The 18,330-nt window shown below is 37.6% G+C and overlaps 1 protein-coding gene across 2 annotated transcripts in view; it reads right to left on the bottom strand.

The window, feature by feature from the left end:
* The window catches only part of LOC133529022 (innexin inx1), an 87,753-nt gene that overhangs the window by 2,253 nt on the left and 67,170 nt on the right, over positions 1 to 18,330 (bottom strand). The window contains exons 5-7 of one of the 2 annotated variants that reach the window (XM_061866611.1): positions 7,819 to 7,976; positions 5,194 to 5,388; positions 406 to 567 (exon numbers count right to left, since the gene is read on the bottom strand). In XM_061866611.1, the coding sequence (XP_061722595.1) occupies positions 406 to 567; positions 5,194 to 5,388; positions 7,819 to 7,976 (515 nt within the window). Of the gene's footprint in view, positions 1 to 405; positions 568 to 4,626; positions 5,389 to 7,818; positions 7,977 to 18,330 lie in introns of those variants that run through there. The other variant, XR_009801090.1, reaches the window with a different exon arrangement.

Raw genomic sequence — 18,330 nt, 5'->3', positions numbered from 1 at the left:
CAATAGTGGCTTATTAATAGTGAATAAAAAAATATATACAAAGTGTACCATGCAGTTATTTATTTATTTAGCGCAATTATAGTTACCCGACATTACAGCATCAAAATACCAATACGCCGGGAAACTTAAACTAACAAAATATATCATTCCAAGAAAAACATAATAGAAAAGTAGGTACAAGATCCATAGGAAGGACAGAGAATAACAACACATCAGCATCACATAACAGTAGTAGTATTATACACCACAAATCACAATCAGGTGCTGACGTCAGAAGCGCATTAAGAAGTGTCATTGCTCGAGGGAGCGGCGAATTTCTGCGTGACAGAGTGCGCGCCGCTGGTTATATGAGGTGTACCTTGCAGTTATACAAAGTGTACTCTGCAGCTACACAGGAGCCTTTACCTGTATATGATCGGATCCATGTTCCTCGCCAGCATGTACAGCAGCCACCAATCGCCGACGTCGGAGCGTCTGCTGACCGCGGCGGCGGTTTCCATCGCTATCGAACGCGAGCGAGCGTGCAGGAGCCGCGGCCGGATAGATGGCACGAACAGTATTATCAGTCTGCGGAAGATGTTAAAATGAAATAAGCGGGTGTCCATTCATTACGTAAGGTGTTCAAATGGGGATAGTCAAGGTAGAGGCAAGGAACAGAATCTCCATATACCGAAAAGTGTCCGACAAAAAATCATAAATTTAAGATTAGCGACAAATATATAATATTTATCGCTAATCTTAAAATGGAGACAGTACCGTGTAGCTTAGATCGCCGACGTCGAGAAAATGTTTCGGCAGATATGGGTACATCAAGAAGATCAGAGTCTGCAGAAGATTATCTGGAGAGATTCGCCAAAAGAAATGTTACAAGAATACCAACTAACTCAAGACCACTGTGCGCTATATCACAAGACCCTGATGACATCAACTATTTGACCCCTTCTCACTTTCTAAGCAGCGGTCCAACTCTAACATTGATAGAGACAGAAAGAGACTTGCGTACAAGATGGCAACTCACTCAGAAAATATTTCAAGACTTATGGAAAAGATAGCTTTCTGAGTACCTAGCACTATTGTATTGTATTGTATTCGGGCGATTTTTCCGCAACTCGACGACTTGTGCCTATTTTGCGTGATACCTAGCACTATTAAACTCTAGAAGTAAATGGAAAAAACTTTTAGCCAACATCAGCCTTAACGACGTTGTGCTCATTCATGATGATAACCTGCCACCAGGCAAATGGGCAATGGGCAGAGTTATAGAGCTACATCCGGGACAAGACGGATATGTAAGGGTTGTGACCCTTAAAACGAAAAAACGGCATATTAAAGCGTCCAGTACTCAAGCTCTCTATTTTATTGAAACACCCCGAAGATGACCTACCTAAAATGCATCAGAAGAGGCCGCTACATGACAAAGAACTCGAAAAGCAAAACTCAACAAGAAATCCTCAAAAACTAAAGGCAAACAAGGCCAGGTTTACACTGTCATCAACGTTCGCAGCACTGTTATTATTATTTTAATACCTCTCAACCGGTCAGTGCGATGTCAACATAATACAATTTCGTGAAACACAGGGGCTATACTTCGATAAATTAGCAGACATGGTGTTAATTCGAGATGAATGGAAACTAGTTGTCTATTATAACATGGATCCTTATTGGGACGCAACGAACGCCTTACAAAAATACTCCCGATTCTTAAAAGATACCTGCGAAACAATCAAAACACAAGTCCACTCTGACATAATAATACTACAACTGCGTCATGGATTCTCAGAACTCGAGTACTATAACCACCTGTTGCTCAGTCAGCATTCGAGCACGCGACAAACCTCACTACGAGTACTAGGAACCCGACGCGGCCTTGTCGACTGTGTCGGTTACGTCGCTAACAGCCTATTCGGCGTATTGGATGAAAGGTTCGCCGAACAATATAAAAAAGATTTTGCAGTAGTTTCTAAACTAACAACATTATCAACGACTTCAACTTAGGAGCCACTATAGCAAGTAATATGCTCCACAATCTAAAAGGAATGCAAGACATGTTATTAGACACCATTACCGATATACATCAAGGACGTTTTAACTTACACATGTTAACTCCGGAACAACTTATTAATGAGTTAAGCACCATAGCAAGCACCCCCAGAGATGTTTCCCTGCCAATCGACAACTTAAATACAAGTAAAGACAAGGATGATGGAAGACGTCCTTATTTTCGAGATAAGGCTGCCTCTCGTTAGCAGAGATGTTTATGAATATCGGATTATGTTTCGATAAACATGAAAAAAGATATGTATATTTCTATCTCAGAAAATGACATTAGAGCATGTATAACCTCATCAGACTCTTATTTTTGCTACATCAAGAAACCAGTCTATCAACTGAAAGGCGACAACAGTTTTTGTGAGTCAGGATGTAAGTTTGCCACAAAAACATGCATAAATGACCAGTCATTTCCAGATAGAGAGCAATGCACTAAATACCTATATCTACTTTTGTTGTGAACAGTGTCAAGTTCGAACATTGTGTGCGGATCAAGTAACTGCATACCAGCTGACGAATGCCGGGCTTATAAATGTAGGTCACGGCTGCATTATTAAGACCGATAATTTCTCTGTGTTCCTGCATAAACCTCAATGGTCCGGAATTAAAATGAAACCAGATTTATACAACCCAGTTATGGCACCGATAAATCACGTCATCAACAGCACCATACCTCACCTCCAGCGCAAGAACGGAACTGAAGATTTACAAAGAGAAGCTGACAACCTCGGAGAAAAAATTAAGCAGTTGAAGAACAACTGCTTGGTTAACTCCGAGAGCATATCATATCACGATATTCATCACTACGCTATGATATACGTGATCTTAGGAGTAATCGGAACTACGGCATTGATTATCATAATAAGAAGAGTTCAATGGAGAGTGCCGTCAACGTCGTCCCGAGCAATCGTCGAGGAGCCACCAGCCGCCACGCCGCTCCAGCCCCGGGCGTCTCCGCGCTTCGCCGTAGTCAGCGAGACTCGTCAACGCAGCAACGAAGATCACAGCGAGACGACAAATCTTTCGCGAGTAGATAAAGCAACATCCCCTTCATTTAAAGTAGTTAGTTTTAATTAAATTTAAATAATGTATATCAAGTTTTACGCAGCATCTTTCTCTCGTCTCAACCGTCCCCCGGAATATTTACAAGTAAATTGCACATGCATCGTATTTATCATTTGCCTCATCAGCATTTAGTTTATATAAAAGTGTTGTAATTAGTCAATAAGTACCTATTCATTCACTAAATATTCAGGTTCGCTATTATATAAGTGTGCACACCTATCAAGTTATAATAAAGCAAGTTTATCACAAGAATTCGTCTTTCGTGTTTCACATTACTATCAAGATATCTATCAAGTAAATGTTAGAGTTAGCAAGTACTCTAACAGAAGCTATTTTTTAGACACAATTTCTATTTTATAAATTGTTTAGAAATATAAAGAGTAGGTAAATTTGACCATGACATGATTCCATAGTAGTATGGAAACTCCTTAGGCAGAATTGTTGCAAAAGTGTCCAGCTGTCAGCTATAAATAATAGTTCCAAATCTCTCCAGAGTAGCGCTAGAGTAGCTAAGAACCTAGGCGTTATTGACGGAGTGAAGTGCGCTGTCTATGATTAGATTTTTTTCTCAAATATTCTAGGTATTGTAGTGCCACCTATTTATGGCTTTTTGTCGGATACTTTTTGGTATATGGAGATTTTGTTGCTTGCCTCTACCTTCCATACATAGTAGCAAATCGTTTTGACAGTTGGAAACAAAGAAACTGATTCGACTAGTAGTAACATAAGGAAGAAGTACTAGTGCTCGACGCTGCACTAGTCACCGACATGGGCACTTTATTTCATGGAAATATAGGTCAAATTTGAACAACGAAGATTTTTCTGTATTCGAACTTAATCCTTGTCACTTTGACATAAAGTGCCCATGTCGAGTACTAGTGCAGCGTCGAGCACTAGTACTTTTACCTTACCCTATTAATTGCCCAAAATATTTTTTTATTTGTCAAACCTCTTGCTCGGCAATCGCGGTAATACCGGTATTACCATGGCATGGCATCATAAAATTTGACGTTGTCAAACGTCAAACTGCGTGCAGTACAGTTTTGGTACAGTTGAGTCGAGGCACAATACGTGAGGTCATTTTTGACCTTTAGACATACTTCAATATTTATTTTAGTTCGATTTAAAATAAGCAGTTTACCTGTACACAAGCAGCATGGGGTGGCGAGCGCGACGTACCAGAACCACAGGAACACGTAAGTCTTTTCATTGACTATGTTCAACGGCAGCACGCACAGGCTGTTTACGTGTATTGACTGTTTTGCTATGTGAATATGAATTAGGTGTTATGCGAAGTTGGGTTTCTATGGATCGATAATTTACCTGTACAGAAGCAGCATAGACAGCAGGGTCGCGAGCGCAACGTACCAGAACTACAGGAACACGTAAGTCTTTTCGTTGACTATGTTGAGCGGCAGCACGCACAGGCTGTTTACGTGTATTGACTGTTTTGCTATGTGAATATGAATTAGGTGTTATGCGAAGTTGGGTTGCTATGGACGTATAATTTACCTGTACACAAGCAGCATAGAGAGCAGGGTCGCGAGCGCGACGTACCAGAACCACAGGAACACGTAAGTCTTTTCATTGATTATGTTCAACGGCAGCACGCACAGGCTGTTTACGTGTATTGACTGTTTTGCTATGTGAATATGAATTAGGTGTTATGCGAAGTTGGGTTGCTATGGACGGATAATTTACCTGTACACAAGCAGCATAGACAGCAGGGTCGCGAGCGCGACGTACCAGAACCACAGGAACACGTAAGTCTTTTCATTGACTATGTTCAACGGCAGCACGCACAGGCTGTTTACGTGTATTGACTGTTTTGCTATGTGAATATGAATTAGGTGTTATGCGAAGTTGGGTTGCTATGGACGTATAATTTACCTGTACACAAGCAGCATAGAGAGCAGGGTCGCGAGCGCGACGTACCACAACCACAGGAACACGTAAGTCTTTTCATTGACTATGTTCAACGGCAGCACGCACAGGCTGTTTACGTGTATTGACTGTTTTGCTATGTGAATATGAATTAGGTGTCATGCGAAGTTGGGTTGCTATGGACGGATAATTTACCTGTACACAAGCAGCATAGAGAGCAGGGTCGCGAGCGCGACGTACCAGAACCACAGGAACACGTAAGTCTTTTCATTGACTATGTTCAATGGCAGCACGCACAGGCTGTCGTGCGTTTGTATGCTGCCCGACGCACCGTATTTGTGGAACGTGCATTTTGTGACGCGAGGGAATATGTAGATCATTGGATCGAATCTGGAATTTGAAATGAATATCATGAGATTAGGGAAGGATCGACAGACTTCGTGAGATTCATGAGATTAGGGCAGGGCCGGCAAACTTAGAACTGAATATCATGAGTCTAGCGAAGGATCGACAGACTTCGTGAGATTCATGAGATTAGGGCAGGAGCCGGAAAACTTTGAAATGAATATCATGAGATTAGGGAAGGATCGACAGACTTCGTGAGATTCATGAGATTAGGGCAGGGGTCGGCAATTTTTTTAGAAAAAGAGCATAAATTAGCAATAATAGCAAAGGCACATGTGGTGTTTTCAGTGATCTAAGAATTTCATTTTTTGTCATGGCTTAACACCTTCGCTGTGGCAATTAGTCTAACTTGTAATTAGCCTTTTAGCCCCCATTGACTTGACATAAAGTCAGTACATGCCCTGCCCCGCACGCCACGACTTCTGTCCAATGGCTAAGGTCACCCTGTATAATGGAGACGATATATACGAAGCTGATGGTCCCGGGTTCAAATCCTGGTAAGGGCATTTATTCGTGTGATGAGCATGGATATTTGTTCCTGAGTCATGGGTGTTTTCTATGTATTTAAGTATTTATAAATATTTATATATTATATATATCGTTGTCTAAGTACCCTCAACACAAGCCTTATTGAGCTTACTGTGGGACTTCGTCAATTTGTGTAATAACGTCCTATAATATTTATAATTTATTATTATTTATTATATCAACATTTAAAATAACCACATTTGACCATGAAATCGCCATTGCCAATAATATACGTACGTATAAATCGTGTCGTTTACGACGACGTGTGCCTTGAATCGTATTTTCATGTAATCAAAGGCTAGATTTGGTAAATCTACGCGTCATCGTGGATGACACGAACCATACGTAGTCAAATCTGAAAATATCGATCCGAAAAAAGTGCCAAAAATATGTATACACTACCTTAATGTATGGGCAATAAAGCCGTGTATATATATACATATATTTGGAACTTTTTTCGTATCGATATTTTCAGACGTGACCGCACGACAAAATATGTTAAAATAAAATTAATAGTGTATGAAATCAATTTCGAAAATAAATTCGTAAGCTGGCAGCATACCTAATTCGCAATGCAAAAACTTAATATTAAAAACTTTTTATCGCTATTCAAACACAAATTAATAATAAATACGAGTAACATATGAAAACATACATTAAGTACACAGATATGTTACGTAGTGTGAAGAAAAATCAAAGTTTCAATGCTATAACTTTCTCGAGCGATTTTTTTACCTTTTCTTAGGGTTCAGTAGTCCGGATGAATAAAATAAGTGAAAAAAAAAAAAAAGACGTCTGAAAATATCGGTACGAAAAACATGTATACACTACGTTAATATATGGGCAATAAAGTCGTGTATACATATTTTTGGCACTTTCTTCGTATCGATATTTTCATGACTGTACATATAATTAAATCGAAGAAATATACGCTTTGAACGCCATGCCTATCGTGTGTGTTGCGTCATTGTGAACCTTGTCGGAATGCATTAAGGTTTATATTGGGCTGTAGCGCGCGTCAGTTGACGTCTTTGGCACAAAGTAAATAGCGGTGGCACGCGCTGGAGCAGAGTCCGCTCAGTACAAAGTGCCATTTTCGCCGCACGCACACAGACTTGACATTTACGCACACAGACGTTACATTTACAGGCGTTCTCGGGCACTCTCGGGCAGAGCTTAGTCGGGCTGTGCGCGCGTTGCTCAAAATTCAAAAAATTATTCTGCAAGTAGGCCTCAAGGGATCTTTTACAAGTCGATACAACATTTATAGTAACATCATATAGTGACATGAAAAATACATAACAACATTTATAAATACAACAGCCAATACCTGGGTAAACATTACATTATAATAATCTTAAAATAAATAATTACTACAATACAATAGAGATGTATAGTCTCTATGGTTAAAAATACATTAAATCTGGAGATGTATGTGCTCACTTGACGTCCCCGCTGCTACGTAGGTACCTACTGTCATGTACGTCAAAATGCAGTCTCTAAGGAATGTAAACATGATAAGATGTATGTATAAACGAATCGATGTATGTTATATTACCTACTCCTTTTTATAATTCGAAATTAATACAGAAGCAACCCTAGTGAGTCGGGCAAGTTTAGGTACGTATTTTCAAGAACGGCGAGAACGGACCTTCTGTTTATTTTTTATTTTGTGTCTTTGGCGATGACGTTAATGAAACGAAAATAAATGGCAACTAAAAGGTTGCCAGAGCTCAACGAGGGGAGGGAGGGTTGTTAGGGTCAGCAACGCGCATGTAACTCCTCTGGAGTTGCAGACGTACATAGGTAACGGAGACTGCTTACCATCAGGCGTGCCGTATGCTTGTTTGCCACCGATGTAGTATAAAAAAAGGTATACCAGGTTACCTCAACTCTTGCGGCACGTCACTGTAGCCAAGTACCCTGGTGCCGTAGTTGAAGAACTCTCCGCCCAGGAAGCTGTCCATCAGCCACATCTGCACGAGGATGTTGATGAGGCAGAGGAGCTCGCAGCCGAAGTAGCGGAGTGCGTACATCTTGTGCTCCTGAAAATAAAGTAAGGAGGTTATAGGTAATGAGCCGAAACCGTGTTTTTTACTTAGGTCATAAATTCTGTCACAAATGTTTTAGGGATAAGAACAGTTACAGATTCCTTATTTTTTATGCATAATGATGGTGAAAGAAAAGCGCTGGTGGTCTAGCGGTAAGTGTCCGACTTGCAATCCCGCGGTCGCGGGTTCAAACCCCGGCCCGTACCGCAGTTTTTCGGGACTTACGTACGAAGTATCATTTAATGTTCACCAGTCGCTTTTCGGTGAAGGAAAAAATCGTGAGGAAACCGGACTTATCCCAATAAGGCCTAGTTTACCCTCAAGGTTGGAAGTTCAGATAGCAGTCGCTTTCGAAAAAACTAGTGCCTATGCCAATTCTAGGGATTAGTTGCCAAGCGGATCCCAGGCTCCAATGAGCCGTGGCAACAACGCGAGGAAGAAGATCGTTACAGTTCAATTTTATATGGAGTAGTTGTCACTAAAAATTAGCTCATTAAGTATTAACTTTATATAGAAATGTAACATTTAAGTAATTAATAAGTTTTTGGCAAAAAAATCATTTTTGGTACAAGCTTTTATCGCTGACTGTACTTTTCTTTCCACAGGCAACTAATACTCATCGAGCAAATTCTAAAAACCCCAAACACAATTAGGTAGCGTTGTTTTATCACAGGGTTCCTATGTCCACCTCTTGTCTCCATCATCAGATCAACTCGATGGTACCATAATATTGCATTGTCGCCCGACTGTCATATATATGCAAATTTTCAGCTCAATCGGAAACCGGGAAGCGGATCAAATTTAACTTGCAAGATTTGATTACAAACAGACAACTGTCATAAAAGCTTGTAAAATACGGTAAAATTATACTTCATCATCTCATCAATTATTTTTCGAACTAATAAGCCCAAACAAAAGAGACTATAGGGAACTGTCATATGTTCTTTAAAAATTAAAATATTGATTCAGCAAATAAATTAAAAGCAATAAAAATAATCAAATATTACAAAATACAATGAAATATTGGATATTTTATTAGAGATGTATACTATCTCTAAATGTCGAATTACAAAAAAAAAAACAAACAGACAAATACTAAAATTCTTTAGAGATGTAAAAGTCTCAGTGTCCGAGCTAAAATATATATAATAAAAAAACGATCATCAAATTATCCTTAGAGACGTAAAGGGTCTCCAAGACTTGAATCCTTATATAAGTAATTAAAACCCAACTAATCAAACCAGCCATACAGATAAGAACCGAATGTCTCACGTTAAACAGAGAAAAAGAGTCGTATGATATTAACAGACAGATAGATAGATGGGAAGTTTGAAAGTAGCACCGGTAGTGGAGAAGATAAGGAGTGGTAGGTTAGCGTGGTATGGTCATTTAATGAGGAGGGATGAATGCCATATAGGAAAAAGAATGTTAGGAATGAATGTTGATGGACGGAGAGCGGATGGTAGACCCAAAAAACGATGGCTGGATTGTGTGAAAGAGGATATGAGAAAGAAAGGAGTGAGTGCTGAGGTGACGAAAGATAGAGGAGAATGGAAGAGAAGAACATGTTGTGCCGACCCCACATAACGTGGGATAAGGGCAGGAGGAAGAAGAAGAAGATAGATACAGCTGCAAAAACATACATTATAAAGATTGAATAATTATAACAAGAAACATACATTATTACAATAACAAAATAAAAATGGCACGAAAGAAAATTGAGACAACAAAATAGGAAACAAAAGTTCTATTTTAAACTCCTCTATGCGACTGTCATATCTTAACTTCGAAATGGCTATCTCCAATTGCAAATGGCCTCATGCATGCATTGATCATAAACGGCCGTTCACGACAGATCAGGGGTCAATGGCCACTTGCTGGTAATTGACTGCATACCACACTTATCGGATCAATTGATCGCTGAAGATATGTACACGAATGTATAGTTTTTATTTAGAAGTCAACTGAACCTGAATTTATTCGATAGCGTGACGTGACGTACGCGTTTGCGTTGAGTCTCATTTTGTTTGGGATTTATAAACAGCGCGGCAAGCGGGACGTTTTGGAAACTCCTATACAAAATGAGACTAAACGCAAACGCGAACGTCACGTCACGCTATCGAATTTTATACTAGGGGTACTGGTGGCTCAGTAAACTCCAAAAATTCCGTATACCTAAGTAATTGCTACCTAAAGGTTGTCCTTTTCTTACCTCTTCTTAATGTGGTGTATTATTTGTATTGTTTCTGTATTGAGGTGTGTAATAAAGAGTATTTTGTATTGTAATTGGGCCAAAATACTTTTTAATGCCGAAAACCCAGCCCTTTGCAAATTGAAACCAATTTCTAACACAAAAAAATCAGGTAACTTATTAGAAAATTACACTCATTTTCAAATACAATTAACTTAAAGTGTAATACATAACATTTGATAAAAAAAATTTTTTTTCTTCAATTATGTTAATATTACCACTGCGTTACCATTTCGCCCCAAAGATTTATTCAAAATAATTGGACTCCAAAAGTTTCAAGTTGTTTATAACAAACCAATGCTCTTCCTCCAACATTTATTTCTAATAAAACACAAGGTTTTAGTAAAGTAACGCGGATGGGTCATTCTACTTTTTACGATTTCTAATAATCTCGAAATTTTAATATTCGTAATGCGTTTTAACTTACACTTTTTTGTGCATATAGTTTTGCAGAACTGATTATAGGTGGCGCTGACAGTACCACGAAAACAATTTTTAGTATTTTTACAAACTTTTATTTACTTTCACCTGACCGTTGTCTGTTTGTAATCAAATCTTGCAAGTCAAATTTGATCCACTTCCCGGTTTCCGATTGAGCTGAAAATTTGCATACATATGTAAGTCGGGTGACAATGCAATATTATGGTACCATCGAGCTGATCTGATGATGGAGACAAGAGGTGGACATAGGAACTCTGTGATAAAACAACGCAACCTAATTGTGTTTGGGGTTTTTGAATTATCTCGATGAGTTAGTTTCCTGTGCTAAGAAAAGTACAGTCAGCGATAAAAGCTTGTACCAGAAATGAAAATTTTGCTAATAGTACATTACGATACAAGTGCGAAAAATAGCAAATACGAAACGAGTTGCGAATTGCCTATTCACACATGTATCGTACAACGTTTTACAGTACATATGGCCCTTTAAATGTTCGACACAGTAACATAATATGTTAATTTTCGCACTAGTGCGGTTACGTAGCACCATATGTACTGTAAAAACTTATATAAACTTTCAATTCAAAGAAAATAACTAGATAAATGTCGCCATGAAATGTTTAATAATCGTATAAAGTCACACAATAGTTTATTATTGCCGTAAAAAGCGGTAAATCGAAAACGATATTATATATAGAAATGCGACATAAAAACAATCTCGTGGGAATGTATAATGTTTGTCACCAACTGGACAATTTTATTAGGTAAAAGTTGATTGAAAAACTATTCAAATTGGATTTTTTTTATGTCATTCCTACCCTAATCACGAGCTCTTTCGATTCTATTTGAAGAAAAAAAGTGTCTCAACACTTTTATATCATAAATGAAAAATGGTAACGGAATGGAAATAAAACCCTTGGGACATTCCAGGTATAGCCGAAGTACCTGACGAGCAAAATTTTAAACAGAAGTATATTTTCAAAGTAAGAGATAAAAGGTAAAACACGCGCGAGGGCCATATCTTCCTTCGCGGCTATCATGTCTCTTGGTTTCCTTAAAGCTAAACGGAACAAGAACTCGCATGCGATTTCGTAACATTTCGATATTTGGTCGATCGACTGAATTTATTGTAGGTACTCTGCAGCTAGCAATGTATCTATCAGCGGCCGTTCGTAAGTTCAGGCAGATCGTGAAATTCCTACGCATATCGTGAAGCGTGAAAATCTTTCTCTTTCCCTGAGTCGACGGAGTCCCGCGCATAGTTTGCCCTTCGGGCATCTGAAGCAACCGAACGAACCTATCGTTCGGTTGCTTCTACCTAATATCTATTGTGACTGTCGTCAAAACATTACACAGGAACATTACGATCTGCCTGATCTTGCGATCTGCCACCGACGTATCGAATATGGCGTTCAAGTTCTTAGGGCTTAACGGTAAAACGCGAAGTGAGACTGACGTCTGATCATAGTTACAAGATGAACTATTTTGCACCGTCCACTGCCAATACGTAAACCTAATTGCAATCACATAAGGTCGTCATTCAGTCAATCTGTAAGTTAGCAGGGGTCCGACCCCACTGAACGAGATGAGGGGAAGCGGCAGATGCTATATGTAATGCAACAATGACACGATAACTGATCGATTATTAGCCTTATGGCAATAGAGATAAGGTTTATAAATTGTTGGTTAACTATATATTTGTACACCTGGTATTTTTTCTAGGAAGTGTAAGCATCGTTCAATTGGTGGTAGCTTGATAGGCAGCTAATTTGTAAAATGTCAACATTTGCTATTGAATATGAACTAGCAATGTACCTTTCGTGCTAATAAAAAATATTAATAATTAATAGAATTCCCAAGGGTGTCTTTTTTTTTAAATACCGTGTCGGTGGCAAACAAGCATACGGCCCGCCTGATGGTAAGCAGTCACCGTAGCCTATGGACGCCTGCAACACCAGAGGTATTACATGCGCGTTGCCGACCTTTTAAAAACCTGTACAATCCTTTTTCGAAGAACCCCATACTGTAGCCCCTCGGGAAAACCTCGGCAGGAAGCTCATTCCACAGCCGAAGCGTTCGCGGGAGGAAATTCCTTTTAAACCGCACAGTACGCGACCATTTTGGTTCTAGGGCGTCAGGGGATGTGTCTATTGTTTCCGAAATTGGTTTTTCCGCAATTTCGGTACTCATTATTTTTTTTTCTCAGAAACGCGTTACTTTTCAGGATTGTCATAAAACAAACCGAACCTAACCTATCAGGATAACCTTACGAATATCTTGAGAAGTAAACAGTTTCAGAGTTATGACTAATGATAATCTGACAATCATTACATTAGGACTTTCAATAATTATGTCAAACAAAGGGATCCGAATTCGCAAACTATATTTCCATTAGCAAAATCTCCATAGGCAGAACTGATGCAAGTATCCAGTTGTCAGCTATAAATAATAGTTCCAAATCTCTCCAGAGTAGCGCTAGAGTAGCTACGAACCTAGGCGTTATTGACGGAGTGAAGTGCGCTGTCTATGATTTGATTTTTTTTTCAAGTATTCTAGGTATTTTAGCGCCACCTATTAAAGGTGTTTAGATGACACTTTTTTGGTACATGGAGATTCCATTCCTTACCTCCACCTTCCATACTTTTATTGGTATTTCAAGGTACAAATGTTCCTCTTGGGACCACCCGCGTCGACCCTCGGGCGATCAAGTCATCGGGTTCACTCGTAATAACGGTTAACTGTTCCATGCACAATGGACAGACAGACATAATGCTCTTGTTGCTCTGGTATTTTATAACGAGATAAGACTACGATATTGGTTACGTAGCATAGGTACACGTTCGGAAGAAACAAGAGAAACGATTGACAGCCACGTCTAAAAATATCGATGCGGACAAAGTGCCAAAAATATGTATACACTACCTTAATACTCATACTCTTTTATTGGTAAAATATACAATTTTACATGTCAGCAATAAAATACTCACAAACAGTTGAAATTAAATTAAATTAAATTAAAAATTATTTACTTGATCTACGTTCGATTAAAATAAAAGGATACAAACACAAATAAATAAAAATGACAGGGCAATAGAATATATAGGGAATAAGGTCGTGGATACATATTTTTGGCACTTTGTCCGTGTCGATATTTTTAGACGACTGTATGATTGGCCTAAGGCTTATTAGTAAAATCACTTCTTTCAATATTGAAGTCGGTTAAAAATGAAGCTTCTGTTTGAAGTTTTTTAACATTTTTCAAAAATGGGTATTTTTGTGTTATTTTTACACAGAATCATGAGCATTTCCGATCGTAATAGGAGAAAGAAACTGTCCCAAAATGTCCATACATTTGTCAATTGTTCCATTCCGTTGCCGCCATATAAAGTCTATGAAAAATAGTAACGGAATACGAAAATAATGTACTCACAAGGATTGTTCGTATTTACATAACTCCTTACCAGTCCGCGTCTTACCCGCTGGACCAGACGGACAGTGGCCGACCACACGAAATTAGCGACCATATTGTGCGTCGAAAGAAAAACGCATGAAAACTCGAAAACACGCGTTTACCCAAACATAAGACTAATCTAGATAGATTGTATACCCCCAAAAACCCCCATATACCAAATTTCAGCGAAATCGTTAGAGCCGTTTCCGAGATCACAGAAATATATATATATATATATATATACAAGAATTGCTCGTTTAAAGGTATAAGATATTATTATTTGTTATTCCAAATCTCACCAATCGCAAAATGTTCCTAACATATATATATATATATATATATCTCTCTGCATACAAGGTAACTTCCTTAGATTAACTTATATTATTTACTAGACAATAGTCCGTTTGATGTTTGTATACAATACACTGGTTTAGCCTAGTGGGTAGTGACTCTGCCTACGAAGCTGATGGTCCCGGGTTCAAATCCTGGTAAGGGCATTTATTCGTGTGATGAGTATTGATATTTGTGCCTGAGTCATGGGTGTTTTCTATGTATTTAAGTACATATTTATAAATATTTATATATTATATATGTATATCGTTGTCTGAGTACCCTCAACACAAGCCTTATTGAGCTTACTGTGGGACTTAGTCAATTTGTGTAATAATGTCCTATAATATTTATTTTATTTATTTATTTAATACAAGTTACACAGGAAAACCTGTAAATACTATTGTGAAAACTAGCATAAGATAATAACGCAGTCTCGCTGTTGGTTTTCTCAATAAAAAAAAGGAATGGAAATATAAAACTTGGAACACTTTTCTCTTTATAGAATGTCAGAAAAGTCTAGTGTACCTGTAGGTATGCAAGACTGTATTGACGTTATCAGAGCATGAGAAATGAATACATAATATAGTATCAGTAGCTTAAAACAGTAAGTGCCTCAGACGTCGTCCTAATACAACGCGACTACGCGATTATCGCAAATTCGCGCGAATTTTACTCGCGCGAACGCGCGAACATATTGAACTCGAACAGGTGTCCTAATTGACAATCGCGCGACCAATTAGGACACTCGAGTTCCATAACTAGCTTAAACCTAACGGTTAAATTTACAATGTTAATGTTAGCTTGAATTACATAATACAATGATCTGTGATTAATAACAGTATTTGATAACCACTCGGAAGTTTAAGTTTTAATATACCAAGGTTTTAATATACATACGTATGCAAAAGCGGCTATAATTATTAATATTTATTATACCTACTAGTTGATGGAGGATATATTTAGTTTTTTCTGCGAAATAACTGTACTGCAGTTTGGTAGATTAGTAGTTTAAGGCTTTTTGTAATCTTCTTTTGATTCAAATAAATTTAAAAAAAATGTTTGATTGCGTTCGCGTTAGTAAAATTCGCGCGAATTTGTGATAATCGCGTAGTTGCGTTGTATTAGGACGATGCCTAAGGCAATTGAAGGAACCGGTTCACTTTGTCTACAGTCAAACTAAAGCTGTATTGTAACTTCGGCTTATTGACTTCGAAAAAAAAATCATACCTGAGTGTGATTAAAGCCATAGTAAAAACTAAGGCTATCGACCTTATAGATTATAGATTAAAATAGCAGACCAGTAAAAAATACTAGCAAAAACATTACTTACGCATTTAAAATTGAACTGTATTCGAATATGCTTTAAGTTGAAATTGCAATGAGCGCAAATGAACCCTACAACTTTTTGGCAGAACAATTGAGGCTCTTAAGATAAGTTAAAAGTTAAATGAACCTTATTATTATGGTGGTGAGTCTATTTTGCTTTGCCTAGATAAAAGAAAGCTTTAATTAGGATGTGAAGGAATTGAAACTCAAAGTTATTCAGTAATAACGGTTGTGTCAGTTAATGTACATAATTCGCGACTTTGCGAAGATAATGTTCTAGAAACCTCAAACTTATACACCGTTTTTTTTATTGTATTCCGTTAACTCCGGGGTATCGGTAAGTACGTTCAAGGAAACTAAATGGCATAGTTAATTTAAAAAAAATATTATTAATAATTGTTTTAATAATTCTCATTTATTTTCAAGTATATTATTAAGATACATCTGCACTATATCCTGCCAGGTGTCTATAAGACTACTCTTTCAAATGCCCGTTACAATGCATTTAAAGCTTTATTGTCTAAGCAAGACGACTTAAATTGAAAAAATTGGGAACTATACAACAATTTGAACATAGCATCTGTCGTTTTTTGCAGTGTTTTATTCATTGCAGAAATACGGTATTAAAAACTCGGGCCTTGTTTTTGAACCTGTTTTGTTTAATGAATGATGGGATTTCAGTCTTTAATAATTATTAAATAAGTAAAAAAATCCTGCGTTATATGTAGGGTTGCCATACGTCCCGTATATACGGGGCTGTCACCGTATTTAAGTATCGCGTCCCGTATATCAATACTGCTGTAGAATACGTATATAATTTCGAACAAAACCGCTGTATTACGAAAGTTCCACACGTTTACGTAAATCAGAGGAAGATTTTTTGGGACATAAATATATTGCACAGAATAGGCAGCACCAAATTTGTTCAAAATCTGACGAAAAAAATCTACTATAAAATAATAGGCCCTAATACCAAATGCAGGGGCCCATTTCTCAAACAACATTAATAAGGCTATTAATAGAATTAGTGTGTTGTCATGGAAACCTATATGATTTGACAGTTCATGGACTAATAATATTAGCCCATTTCTCGAACGGTATTCGTCTAATATTAATAGTGTGTTGCCACAGTAGTAATAGTGATAGTTCGTGGACTAATAATATTAGTCTAATACCGATCGAGAAATAGGCCCCCATTTCGAGAAATGAGCCTACTCGTAAAAAGCGGCCAAGTGCGAGTCGGACTCGCGCATGAAGGGTTCCGTACCATTTAAGACGTATTAAAAAAAAATCTACTTGCTAGATCTTGTTCAACATTTTACCACTTTGGACACACATTTTACCACTTTGGAACTGTCTCTCGCGCAAACTATTCAGTTTAGAAAAAAATGATGTTAGGAACCTAAATATCATTTTTTAAGACCTATCCATAGATACCCCACACGTATGGGTTTGATGAAAAAAATTTTTTTTTAATTTATTGACGTATTAAAAAAAAACTATTCACTAGATCTCGTTCAAACCAATTTTCGGTGGAAGTTTGCATGGTAATGTATATCATATATTTTTTTTAGATTTTTCATTCTGTTATTTTAGAAGTTACAGGGGGGGGGGGGACACACATTTTTTCACTTTGGAAGTGTCTCTCGCGCAAACTATTCAGTTTAGAAAAAAATTATATTAGAAACCTAAATATCATTTTTGAAGACCTATCCATAGATACCCCACACGTATGGGTTTGATGAAAAAAAATTTTTTTTTTAATTTTTATGACGTATTAAAAAAAAACTACTTACTAGATCTCGTTCGAACCAATTTTCGGTGGAAGTTTGCATGGCAATGTATATCATATATTTTTTTTAGATTTTTCATTCTGTTATTTTAGAAGTTACAGGGGGGGGGGACACACATTTTTTCACTTTGGAAGTGTCTCTCGCGCAAACTATTCAGTTTAGAAAAAAATGATATTAGAAACCTAAATATCATTTTTGAAGACCTATCCATAGATACCCCACACGTATGGGTTTGATGAAAAAAAATTTTTTTTAAAATTTTTATGACGTATTAAAAAAAAACTACTTACTAGATCTCGTTCGAACCAATTTTCGGTGGAAGTTTGCATGGCAATGTATATCATACATTTTTTTTAGATTTTTCATTCTGTTATTTTAGAAGTTACGGGGGGGGGGACACACTTTTTACCACTTTGGAAGTGTCTCTCGCGCAAACTTTTCAGTTTAGAAAAAAATGATATTAGAAACCTCAATATCATTTTTAAAGACCTATCCATAGATACCCCACACGTATGAGTTTGATGAAAAAAGATTTTTTGAGTTTCAGTTCTAAGTATGGGGAACCCCCAAAATTTATTGTTTTTTTTATATTTTTGTGTGAACATCATAATGCGGTTCATAGAATACATCTACTTACCAAGTTTGAACAGTATAGCTTTTATAGTTTCGGAAAAAAGTGGCTGTGACAGAATCGGACAGACAGACGGACATGACGAATCTATAAGGGTTCCGTTTTTTGCCATTTGGCTACGGAAC

This window comes from Cydia pomonella, chromosome 1 (assembly GCF_033807575.1).
Source record: "Cydia pomonella isolate Wapato2018A chromosome 1, ilCydPomo1, whole genome shotgun sequence".
In the NCBI taxonomy this organism is placed as follows: Eukaryota; Metazoa; Arthropoda; class Insecta; order Lepidoptera; family Tortricidae; genus Cydia; species Cydia pomonella.
The sequence above is the reverse complement of the archived record's forward strand: the minus strand, read 5'-3'. Positions and strand labels throughout refer to the sequence as shown.